This window comes from Oncorhynchus gorbuscha, linkage group LG15 (genome assembly GCF_021184085.1).
Source record: "Oncorhynchus gorbuscha isolate QuinsamMale2020 ecotype Even-year linkage group LG15, OgorEven_v1.0, whole genome shotgun sequence".
NCBI lineage: Eukaryota > Metazoa > Chordata > Actinopteri > Salmoniformes > Salmonidae > Oncorhynchus > Oncorhynchus gorbuscha.
The window spans coordinates 8,735,667-8,748,889 of NC_060187.1; the positions used below are offsets into that span (position 1 = coordinate 8,735,667).

General features: G+C 44.1%; 1 protein-coding gene across 19 annotated transcripts in view; it reads right to left on the minus strand.

Moving 5' to 3' along the window:
• Window positions 1-13,223, minus strand: part of LOC123996580 (disks large homolog 1-like) — a 320,554-nt gene that overhangs the window by 34,213 nt on the left and 273,118 nt on the right. For all 19 annotated transcript variants that reach the window (XM_046300045.1, XM_046300039.1, XM_046300038.1 and 16 more), the window contains one exon: window positions 417-593. In XM_046300045.1, the coding sequence (XP_046156001.1) occupies window positions 417-593 (177 nt within the window). The remainder of the gene's footprint in view (window positions 1-416; window positions 594-13,223) is intronic.

The following is a 13,223-nucleotide window of genomic DNA, read 5'->3' on the forward strand; positions in this document are numbered from 1 at the left end:
AAAAAATGGTGGTTGTGGGTATACTCTCTGCCCCTATGGTACCCTTATGACGCCAGTCACAGTGGCATCAGCATTCACACCAAGCTGTGCCCAGGGATAAGACCAGCGCTGGGCTGGGCTGGGCTGGGCTGACACACACACACACACACACACACACACACACACACACACACACACACACACACACACACACACACACACACACACACACACACACACACACACACACACACACACACACACACACACACACACACACACACACACACACACACACACACACACACACACACACAATTTCAGTGTTGGAGACACAGAACCAGGGTTGGGAAACTTCAATCCCCGTGACAGACAACATGTGAAAACAGTAGGTACTCCGAACCCTGAGCACCAGCTTCTAACCCTTAACCTCTTACCTCCTCCTGCTGGGGATGACGCCAACCTCCTCCACCTCTCCTTCATGGGTCACCTGCCGTGCCTGCCACCACTCGTCATCGGAGGCATTCACCACATGAAGGATGTCTCCAAAGTGGAAGTTGAGCCCCTGGCTGGGCAGCCCCGAGTCCTTCGCCCGGTCATAGTCAAACAGAGCCCTGGAGGGAGAGAAACAACAGTACATCATCAAACAGAGACCTGGGGGGAGAGAAACAACAGTACATCATCAAACAGAGCCCTGGAGGGAGAGAAACAACATTACATCATCAAACAGCGCCCTGGAGGGAGAGAAACAACAGTACATCATCAAACAGCGCCCTGGAGGGAGAGAAACAACAGTACATCATCAAACAGAGACCTGGGGGGAGAGAAACAACAGTACATCATCAAACAGAGCCCTGGAGGGAGAGAAACAACAGTACATCATCAAACAGTGTGACAACAACAATAGATGAGGGTGGAACTGTCTTGTCAAACAACACAACAAACCCAATGACAAATCCTTCAGTAAAAATACATATTTCACATTATTAGCGAGCTGTTAGTTAAGGAGAATGATTTCATGAGGTCCTGTGAGAAACAAACTCAGGTGAGATCTTTTTCATGTAAAAACACACAGGGAAGGCAAAGAGAGTGAGCATGATGTTCCACCTGAGCTTGGTGTGTGATGACGTGGTCCACAATGCTCATGTCAGAGAGTCTGTCTGTCCAGGAGAGACAGGAGAAGCATGAGAAAGATGGATGGACTGAGTTCAGATACAGGTCACAGGGACTGAGCACTGAGCAGGTGTTCCATATTAAAATATATATGAGTGATTCCTTAATAGATGCCAAACATATGCAGCACGCAAAGCACAGCTCAGGAGAGCTTTACCAACTGCAGAACCTTGACATTGTGTGTTCGTGTGCATCTGCCTGCTAAGGAACTGGAGCTGAAATAACAGCCGTCCCCCTAGCATCCAGCCTCATCTCCATGTCTGTCCATCAATAAAACAGGGCTGTACTGCCTCATCTCCATGTCTGTCCATCAATAAAACAGGACTGTACTGCCTCATCCTCGTGTCTGTCCTTCATCAATAAAACAGGGCTGTACTGCCTCATCCTCGTGTCTGTCCTTCATCAATAAAACAGGGCTGTACTGCCTCATCCTCGTGTCTGTCCTTCATCAATAAAACAGGGCTGTACTGCCTCATCCTCGTGTCTGTCCTTCATCAATAAAACAGGGCTGTACTGCCTCATCCTCGTGTCTGTCCATCATCAATAAAACAGGGCTGTACTGCCTCATCCTCATGTCTGTCCTTCATCAATAAAACAGGACTGTACTGCCTCATCCTCGTGTCTGTCCTTCATTAATAAAACAGGGCTGTACTGCCTCGTCCCTGTGTCTGTCCATCATCAATAAAACAGGGCTGTACTGCCTCGTCCCTGTGTCTGTCCATCATCAATAAAACAGGGCTGTACTGCCTCATCCTCGTGTCTGTCCTTCATCAATAAAACAGGGCTGTACTGCCTCATCCTCGTGTCTGTCCTTCATCAATAAAACAGGGCTGTACTGCCTCATCCTCGTGTCTTTCCTTCATCAATAAAACAGGGCTGTACTGCCTCATCCTCATGTCTGTCCTTCATCAATAAAACAGGGCTGTACTGCCTCATCCTCCTGTCTGTCCTTCATCAACAGTAGCCCCCGGCTGTACTGCCTCATCCTCATGTCTGTCCTTCATCAATAAAACAGGGCTGTACTGCCTCGTCCTCCTGTCTGTCCTTCATCAATAAAACAGGGCTGTACTGCCTCGTCCTCGTGTCTGTCCTTCATCAATAAAACAGGGCTGTACTGCCTCGTCCTCCTGTCTGTCCTTCATCAATAAAACAGGGCTGTACTGCAGCACTAGGACAGATGGAGCTGAGAAAGCTGGAATAAACAGTGTCTAGGTCAGAAACATGTAAAGTCCACATACTGAAGGTACTGTAGAGAAAACAAAAGCATGTTAGTCTAGTGCACCATGCCTTTCTACTGTAATAATCATAGCAACAAATCAAAGATGGTATTTCAATTAAAGATGTGGTTACCACGTTAAACAGAGCTGTGAGAACAATGTCCTTCATTAATACAACAGGGCTTAATCCTCCTGTCAATTACTCATCAATAAACCAGGGCTTTAGTAATCCTAATGTCTGTTTCATTCAATAAACCATGTTGCATCATCATCAGTCTGTCCTTCATAATAAAAAGGGTGCATCATGTTAATGTCTGTCTTTCATAATAAAACCCATGCAGTGCATCATGTTAGTGTCTAGGTCAGAAAATAACCCATACTGGTGCATCATGTTAAGTGCACCATGCCTTTCTACTGATAATAACAACCAATGATGGTTCAATCATGTTGGTTAGTCTGATAATAACCCATGGTGCATCATGAGAACAATGATCTGATAATAACCATGGTGCATCATGTTAATTACTCAGTAATAACTTTAGTAATCAGTAATAACTTTAACATTCTAACCCATGTTGCATCATCATCATAGTCTGATAATAACCCACGGTGCATCATGTTAGTGTAGTCTGATAATAACCCACAGTGCATCATGTTAATGTAGTCTGATAATAACCCACAGTGCATCATGTTAGTGTAGTCTGATAATAACCCATGGTGCATCATGTTAATGTAGTCTGATAATAAACATTACATCATGTTAGTGTAGTCTGATAATAACCCATGGTGCATCATGTTAGTGTAGTCTGATAATAACCCACAGTGCATCATGTTAATGTAGTCTGATAATAACCCATGGTGCATCATGTTAATGTAGTCTGATAATAACCCATGGTGCATCATGTTAATGTAGTCTGATAATAACCCATGGTGCATCATGTTAATGTAGTCTGATAATAACCCACAGTGCATCATGTTAATGTAGTCTGATAATAACCCACGGTGCATCATGTTAATGTAGTCTGATAATAACCCACGGTGCATCATCATCATAGTCTGATAATAACCCATGGTGCATCATGTTAATGTAGTCTGATAATAACCCACGGTGCATCATGTTAATGTAGTCTGATAATAACCCACGGTGCATCATCATGTAGTCTGATAATAACCCATGGTGCATCATGTTAATGTAGTCTGATAATAACCCATGGTGCATCATGTTAATGTAGTCTGATAATAACCCACAGTGCATCATGTTAATGTAGTCTGATAAGAAAAATGTTTATGAATAGCATATTTGACTCTAATTGAGAGGTGGGGATCTTCTTCCCGTTCAGTACTGAGCACAAATAAATATCTTGAGACAGGCCTTTACAGGAACACACAGCCCCAGCTGTAAATGTCACTCCATATCATTACAAAACACATCAAATGGGCCATTCCAGGATTCTACAGGCCTTTCTCAGTTTGTGTTTTTAACGATCAATAAAACAGAAGAGTGTAAATAATGGTCTCTGTCTGCTATGAGCTCATCCACCGAGCCAGTCAGGCTTCTTCTGTGTTTCCATCTCTACATGCTATTAAAGGGAAGACTAAATATGACTGTAGTACAGCTGCCAGAGCCAGGAGCATTATAACTGCAAGGGTAAAAAAGCAGCTAACAGCTGAAATGTGTGGTTCTCTGTTTTCTAGCCTCTCCTCTGCAGTAATGAGATGGACGACAATACAGCTGGAAGACTAGAAAAGTAGATGCTACAAGATCCACCTGAGGGCAGGCCTTAAAGGAAACTGACCCAAACTCTCCTGTAATAATTGTTCCCCTGTAGAGGCCTCTGGGACATATACAGCCCCCCCCCCCCACCTCTTTTCACATAAAATGTCATGCCGTCATCATGTCATCACTTTTTATTGATTGTTTATTGAGATAGCCTATATTAAATACACATTGAAAAAAATGTCTTTGAATCTTCGACTTTAGAAGGTCGTAGCTCAGCTTAGCCTAAAGCATCACAGATATCTACTTTTTTATTTTATTTTATATATTTTATAGATCGGTATGAACAATCTATCTATATATATTTTTTACCCTTCAAATCAAGAAAGCCCCCCCCACAAAACATTGGCCCCCAAGGTTGGGATTGAGTTGGCCCCCAAGGTTGGGATTGATTTGGCCCCCAAGGTTGGGATTGATTTGGCCCCCAAGGTCACTGATTGAGTTATTCTAATGTGGAGATGTTGTTAATTAAACCCACAGAGGAGGCCGGTAGCCTCGTGGTTAGAGCGTTGGGCCAGTAACCGAAAGGTTGCTAGATCGAGTCCCCTGACTTGACAAGGTGTAAACAAGGCAGTTAAAACCCACTACTCCTAGGACTGTCATTGTAAATAGGAATTAGTTCTTAACGGACTTGCCTGCCTAGTTAAATAAAAGCTAAATAAAAAATTATATTAAAAATAATAACTAAAGCTAGATGTTTGAGCAGTGGAATACTAGCCCTTGGTTGTGTGTTTGCTATGACTTCCCTATGTGACATGAAGTGCTAATTTTATGCATGCAGTTCTAGAGGGCTGTAAAATAAAATAACTCTGCAAAGCTTGGATTTCCATAATGCAGTATATTTTCTGTTGCTGGAAGTATGTGTCAGCGCAAAGTAAGAAGGATGGTTTTAGGAACTGGTTTGAGTTTCATTCTCCTGAACATCCCCTAGCAGAGAGACTAATCCTGTTAGAGAGAGAGGGAATCAAACCACTGGGACTGCATCCTTCTCCACATATCCCTCTATATCAGGACTCTCCAACCCTGTTCCTGGAGAGCTACCGTCCAGTAGGTTTTCAGTCCAACCCTGTTCCCGGAGAGCTACCGTCCAGTAGGTTTTCAGTCCAACCCTGTTCCCGGAGAGCTAAGCCTACCCCTAAGCTAACAGAGTCGACCGCTGCACCATCGAGAGCGTCCTGACCGATTGCATCACGGCCTGGTACGGGAATTGCTCCGTCCACGACCCCAAAGACCTCCAGCGGGTGGTGAAGATGGCCCAGTACATCTCTGGGACCATACCCCCCACCCATCCAGGACACCTGCTCCCCAGCCACGAGCTGTTCTCTCCCTTACTGTCAGACAGATGGTATCGGAGCATGAGGTCTGATAGAAACTGTCTCGGAGCCTGTTGGTATCTCCAAGCCATCAGACTGCTGAACACTTATATAATAATATAATAATATAATATATGCCATTTAGCAGACGCTTTTATCCAAAGCGACTTACAGTCATGTGTGCATACATTCTACGTATGGGTGGTCCCGGGGATCGAACCCACTACCCTGGCGTTACAAGCGCCATGCTCTACCAACTGAGCTACAGAAGGACCACTTGAACTGGTCTGATTCTCTGCACTCACACACACCCACAGAGCGCATTCTGAAAGTATTCAGTCCCCTTCACTTATATCACATGTTGTTACGTTACAGCCTTATTCTAAAATTGATTCAATTAAAAATGTCCATCATCAAGCTACACACAATATCCCATAATGACAAAGCAAAAACTCTTTTTTTAGAAATATTTGCAAATTTACTAAGAACAAAAACAGAAATACCCCATTTTCATAAGTATTCAGAAACTTGAAATTTAGCTCAGGTGCATCCTGTTTCCATTGATCATCAACTTGATTTGGAGTCCACTTGTAGTAAATTAAATTGATTGGACATGATTTGGAAAGGCACACAACCTGTCTATAAGGTCCCACAGTTGACAGTGCATGTCAGAGCAAAAAACTAAGCTATGAGGTCGAAGGAATTGTCCATAGAGCTCCCAGACAGGATTGTGTCGAGGTACAGATCTGGGGAAGGGTACTAAAAGATGGATGCAGCATTAAAAGTCCCCAAGAACACAGTGGCCTCCATCATTCTTAAATGGAAGAAGTTTGGAACCACCAAAACTTTTCCAAGAGCTGGCCGCCCGCGTCCAAACTGAGCAATCGGGGGAGACGGGGGCCTTGGAGGTGACCAAGAACCCAATGGTCTCTCTGACAGAGTTCCAAAGTTCCTCTGTTGAGATGGGAGAACCTTCCAGAGGGACAACCATCTCTGCAGCACTCCACCAATCAGACCTTTTATGGTAGACGGAAGTCACTCCTCAGTAAAAGGCTCATGACAGCCCACTTGGAGTTTGCCAAAAGGCACCTAAAGACTCTCAGACCATAAGAAACAAGATTATCTGGTCTGATGAAACCAAGATTGAACTCTTTGGCCTGAATACCAAGCGTCACATCTGGAGGAAACCTGGAACCATCCCTACCGTGAAGCATGGTGGTGGCAGCATCATGCTATAGGGATTTTTTCAGCGTCAGGGACTGAGAGACTAGTCAGAATCGAGGGAAAGATGAACGGAGCAAAGTACAGAGAGATCCTTGATTAAAACCTGCTCCAGAGCACTCAGGACCTCAGACTGGGGCGAAGGTTCACCTTCCAACAGGACAACAACCCTAAGCACACAGCCAAGACAACGCAGGAGTGGCTTCAGGACAAGTCTCTGAATGTCCTTGAGTGGCCCAGCCACAGCACGGACTTGAACCCGATCAAACATCTCTGGAGAGACCTGAAAATAGCTGTGCAGCATCGCTCCCCATCCAACCTGACAAAGGTTGAGAGGATCTGCAGAGAAGAATGGGAGAAACTACCCAAATACAGATTTGCCAAGCTTGTAGCGTCATACCCAAGAAGACTCAAGGCTGTAATCCCTGCCAAAGGTGCTTCAATAAAGTACTGAGTAAAGGGTCTGAATACTTATGGAAATGTGATATCAGTTTTCAATTTTGCCCCCCAAAATACCCCCTTCCTCAAAACACATGTAAATACTGGACTATAAATTGTGACTTCCTGAATTATACTTTATTCTATTCTGCTGAGACATTTACTTTACGTTCGTATTCTTATTTTTGAAAAATTATTATTTGTAATTGTTGTTTCATTGTCGAGAAGTAACCTGCGAGTAAGCATTTAGTTTCATGGTGTATATCATGTGTATCCCGTACACACACGACTAATAAAACTAGAAACGAATAATTAGCTTGTTGATAAGTTGAATCAGGTTAGTTACAACTATGGTTGGCGTGAAAACCTACAGGAGGCCTGCTCTACATCCTTCTCCAGTATACTGTAGGAGAGGCCTGCTCTACATCCTTCTCCAGTATACTGTAGGAGAGGCCTGCTCTACATCCTTCTCCAGTATACTGTAGGAGAGGCCTGCTCTACATCCTTCTCCAGTATACTGTAGGAAGAGGCCTGCTCTACATCCTTCTCCAGTATACTGTAGGAGAGGCCTGCTCTACATCCTTCTCCAGTATACTGTAGGAGAGGCCTGCTCTACATCCTTCTCCAGTATACTGTAGGAGAGGCCTGCTCTACATCCTTCTCCAGTATACTGTAGGAGAGGCCTGCTCTACATCCTTCTCCAGTATACTGTAGGAGAGGCCTGCTCTACATCCTTCTCCAGTATACTGTAGGAGAGGCCTGCTCTACATCCTTCTCCATCCTACATCCTTCTCCAGTATACTGTAGGAGAGGCCTGCTCTACATCCTTCTCCAGCTCTACATCCTTCTCCAGTATACTGTATACTTACATCCTTCTCCAGTATACTGAGGAGAGGCCTGCTCTACATCCTTCTCCAGTATACTGTAGGAGAGGCCTGCTCTACATCCTTCTCCAGTATACTGTAGGAGAGGCCTGCTCTACATCCTCCAGTATACTGTAGGAGAGGCCTGCTCTACATCCTTCTCCAGTATACTGTAGGAGAGGCCTGCTCTACATCCTTCTCCAGTATACTGTAGGAGAGGCCTGCTCTACATCCTTCTCCAGTATACTGTAGGAGAGGCCTGCTCTACATCCTTCTCCAGTATACTGTAGGAGAGGCCGGCTCTACATCCTTCTCCAGTATACTGTAGGAGAGGCCTGTAGGAGAGGCCTGCTCTACATCCTTCTCCAGTATACAGTACATCCTTCTCCAGTATACTGTAGGAGAGGCCGGCTCTACATCCTTCTAGACAATGGCTTCTCTAACATCAGTCAATGTATCAGTGCAGAGGATCTGCTCACTTCAGATGGTGGAGAAAATGGATATATGTGTGTGTGTGTGTGTGTGTGGGTGTTTGTGGTGTTGCCTAGGGGTGTTTTGTACAGCACTTTGAGATATCAGCTGATGTACGAAGGGCTATATAAACACATAGTCCTCTTTAAAAATAAAATCTCAGTCCTCTTTAAAGAGTGAACTCTGGGGGTAACCCCCCCCCCACACACAGTCAGTCCTCTTTAAAGAGTGAACTCTAACCAGTAGTCTAGGGGTTATGTCAGTAGTCTAGGGGTTATGTCAGTAGTCTAGTGTGAGGGGTTATATCAGTAGTCTAGGGGTTATATCAGTAGTCTAGTGTGAGGGGTTATATCAGTAGTCTAGTGTGAGGGGTTATGTCAGTAGTCTAGTGTGAGGGGTTATATCAGTAGTCTAGTGTGAGGGGTTATATCAGTAGTCTAGGGGTTGTCAGTAGTCTAGTGTGAGGGGTTATGTCAGTAGTCTAGTGTGAGGGGTTATATCAGTAGTCTAGTGTGAGGGGTTATATCAGTAGTCTAGTGTGAGGGTGAGGGGTTATATCAGTAGTCTAGTGTGAGGGGTTATGTCAGTAGTCTAGTGTGAGGGGTTATATCAGTAGTCTAGTGTGAGGGGTTATATCAGTAGTCTAGTGTGAGGGGTTATGTCAGTAGTCTAGTGTGAGGGGTTATGTCAGTAGTCTAGGGGTTATGTCAGTAGTCTAGTGTGAGGGGTTATATCAGTAGTCTAGGGGTCAGTGAGGGGTTATGTCAGTAGTCTAGTGTGAGGGGTTATCAGTAGTCAGTAGTATAGTCTGTGAGGGGTTATGTCAGTAGTTTAGTGTGAGGGGTTATGTCAGTAGTCTAGTGTGAGGGGTTATGTCAGTAGTCTAGTGTGAGGGGTTATGTCAGTAGTCTAGTGTGAGGGGTTATTCATAGTCAGGGGTAGTAGTCTAGTGTGAGGGGTCAGTAGTCTAGGGGTTATATCAGTAGTCAGTAGTCTAGGGGTTATATCAGTAGTCTAGGGGTTATGTCAGTAGTCTAGTGTGAGGGGTTATATCAGTAGTCTAGGGGTTATATCAGTAGTCTAGTGTGAGGGGTTATATCAGTAGTCTAGGGGTTATATCAGTAGTCTAGGGGTTATATCAGTAGTCTAGGGGTTATGACAGTAGTCTAGTGTGAGGGGTTGTGTCAGTAGTCTAGTGTGAGGGGTTATATCAGTAGTCTAGGGGTTGTGTCAGTAGTCTAGGGGTTATATCAGTAGTCTAGTGTGAGGGGTTATGACAGTAGTCTAGGGGTTATATCAGTAGTCTAGTGTGAGGGGTTATGTCAGTAGTCTAGGGGTTATATCAGTAGTCTAGGGGTTATATCAGTAGTCTAGGGGTTATATCAGTAGTCTAGGGGTTATATCAGTAGTCTAGGGGTTATGTCAGTAGTCTAGGGGTTATGTCAGTAGTCTAGGGGTTATGTCAGTAGCCTAGGGGTTATGTCAGTAGTCTAGTGTGAGGGGTTATATCAGTAGTCTAGTGTGAGGGGTTATATCAGTAGTCTAGGGGTTATATCAGTAGTCTAGTGTGAGGGGTTATGTCAGTAGTCTAGGGGTTATATCAGTAGTCTAGGGGTTATGTCAGTAGTCTAGGGGTTATGTCAGTAGTCTAGGGGTTATGTCAGTAGTCTAGGGGTTATGTCAGTAGTCTAGGGGTTATATCAGTAGTCTAGGGGTTATATCAGTAGTCTAGTGTGAGGGGTTATATTATGTCAGTAGTCTAGTGTGGGGGTTAGTCAGTAGTCTGAGGGGTTATATCAGTAGTCTAGGGGTTATATCAGTAGTCTAGTGTGAGGGGTTATATCAGTAGTCTAGGGGTTATATCAGTAGTCTAGGGGTTATATCAGTAGTCTAGGGGTTATATCAGTAGTCTAGTGTCAGTAGTCTAGTGTGAGGGGTTATATCAGTAGTCTAGGGGTTATATCAGTAGTCTAGTGTGAGGGGTTATATCAGTAGTCTAGTGTAGAGGGGTTATATCAGTAGTCTAGGGGTGTGAGGGGTTATATCAGTAGTCAGGGTTATATCAGTAGTCTAGGGGTTATGTCAGTAGTCTAGGGGTTATGTCAGTAGTCTAGGGGTTATGTCAGGGGTTATGTCAGTAGTCTAGTGTGAGGGGTTATGTCAGTAGTCTAGGAGGGGTTATATCAGTAGTCTAGTGTGAGGGGTTATGTCAGTAGTCTAGTGAGAGGGTTATGTCAGTAGTCTAGGGGTTATGTCAGTAGTCTAGTCAGTAGTCTAGGGGTTATGTCAGTAGTCTAGGGGTTATGTCAGTAGTCTAGGGGTTATGTCAGTAGTCTAGGGGTTATGTCAGTAGTCTGAGGGGTTATGTCAGTAGTCTAGGGGTTATGTCAGTAGTCTAGGGGTTATGTCAGTAGTCTAGGGGTTATATCAGTAGTCTAGTGGGGTTATATCAGTAGTCTAGTGTGAGGGGTTATGTCAGTAGTCTAGTGTGAGGGGTTATATCAGTAGTCTAGGGGTTATATCAGTAGTCTAGGGGTTATGTCAGTAGTCTAGTGTGAGGGGTTATATCAGTAGTCTAGGGGTTATGTCAGTAGTCTAGTGTGAGGGGTTATATCAGTAGTCTAGGGGTTATGTCAGTAGTCTAGGGGTTATGTCAGTAGTCTAGTGTGGGGTTATATCAGTAGTCTAGGGGTTATATCAGTAGTCTAGGGGTTATATCAGTAGTCTAGGGGTTATGTCAGTAGTCTAGGGGTTATGTCAGTAGTCTAGGGGTTATGTCAGTAGTCTAAGGGTTATATCAGTAGTCTAGGGGTTATATCAGTAGTCTAGGGGTTATATCAGTAGTCTAGGGGTTATATCAGTAGTCTAGGGGTTATATCAGTAGTCTAGGGGTTATATCAGTAGTCTAGTGTGAGGGGTTATAACAGTAGTCTAGTGTGAGGGGTTATATCAGTAGTCTAGTGTGAGGGGTTATGTCAGTAGTCTAGGGGTTATATCAGTAGTCTAGTGTGAGGGGTTATGTCAGTAGTCTAGGGGTTATATCAGTAGTCTAGTGTGAGGGGTTATATCAGTAGTCTAGGGGTTATATCAGTAGTCTAGTGTGAGGGGTTATGTCAGTAGTCTAGGGGTTATGTCAGTAGTCTAGGGGTTATGTCAGTAGTCTAGGGGTTATGTCAGTAGTCTAGGGGTTATGTCAGTAGTCTAGTGTGAGGGGTTATGACAGTAGTCTAGTGTGAGGGGTTGTGTCAGTAGTCTAGTGTAAGGGGTTGTGTCAGTAGTCTAGGGGTTATATCAGTAGTCTAGGGGTTATATCAGTAGTCTAGTGTGAGGGGTTATATCAGTAGTCTAGGGGTTATATCAGTAGTCTAGGGGTTATATCAGTAGTCTAGTGTGAGGGGTTATGACAGTAGTCTAGGGGTTATATCAGTAGTCTAGTGTGAGGGGTTATGTCAGTAGTCTAGGGGTTATATCAGTAGTCTAGGGGTTATATCATTAGTCTAGGGGTTATATCAGTAGTCTAGTGTGAGGGGTTATATCAGTAGTCTAGTGTGAGGGTTATATCAGTAGTCTAGGGGTTATATCAGTAGTCTAGGGGTTATATCAGTAGTCTAGGGGTTATATCAGTAGTCTAGGGGTTATATCAGTAGTCTAGGGGTTATGTCAGTAGTCTAGGGGTTATGTCAGTAGTCTAGGGGTTATGTCAGTAGTCTAGGGGTTATGTCAGTAGTCTAGGGGTTATGTCAGTAGTCTAGGGGTTATGTCAGTAGTCTAGGGGTTATGTCAGTAGCCTAGGTGTTATGTCAGTAGTCTAGTGTGAGGGGTTATATCAGTAGTCTAGTGTGAGGGGTTATATCAGTAGTCTAGGGGTTATGTCAGTAGTCTAGGGGTTATGTCAGTAGTCTAGGGGTTATGTCAGTAGTCTAGGGGTTATGTCAGTAGTCTAGGGGTTATGTCAGTAGTCTAGGGGTTATGTCAGTAGTCTAGGGGTTATGTCAGTAGTCTAGGGGTTATGTCAGTAGTCTAGGGGTTATGTCAGTAGTCTAGGGGTTATATCAGTAGTCTAGGGGTTATGTCAGTAGTCTAGGGGTTATGTCAGTAGTCTAGGGGTTATATCAGTAGTCTAGGGGTTATGTCAGTAGTCTAGTGTGAGGGGTTATATCAGTAGTCTAGTGTGAGGGGTTATATCAGTAGTCTAGGGGTTATGTCAGTAGTCTAGGGGTTATATCAGTAGTCTAGGGGTTATGTCAGTAGTCTAGGGGTTATGTCAGTAGTCTAGGGGTTATATCAGTAGTCTAGGGGTTATGTCAGTAGTCTAGGGGTTATGTCAGTAGTCTAGTGTGAGGGGTTATATCAGTAGTCTAGTGTGAGGGGTTATATCAGTAGTCTAGGGGTTATATCAGTAGTCTAGGGGTTATGTCAGTAGTCTAGGGGTTATGTCAGTAGTCTAGTGGGAGGGGTTATGTCAGTAGTCTAGGGGTTATATCAGTAGTCTAGTGTGAGGGGTTATATCAGTAGTCTAGGGGTTATATCAGTAGTCTAGTGTGAGGGGTTATATCAGTAGTCTAGGGGTTATATCAGTAGTCTAGGGGTTATATCAGTAGTCTAGGGGTTATATCAGTAGTCTAGGGGTTATATCAGTAGTCTAGTGTGAGGGGTTATGTCAGTAGTCTAGGGGTTATGTCAGTAGTCTAGTGGGAGGGGTTATATCAGTAGTCTAGTGTGAGGGGTTATATCAGTAGTCTAGTGTGAGGGGTTATATCAGTAGTCTAGT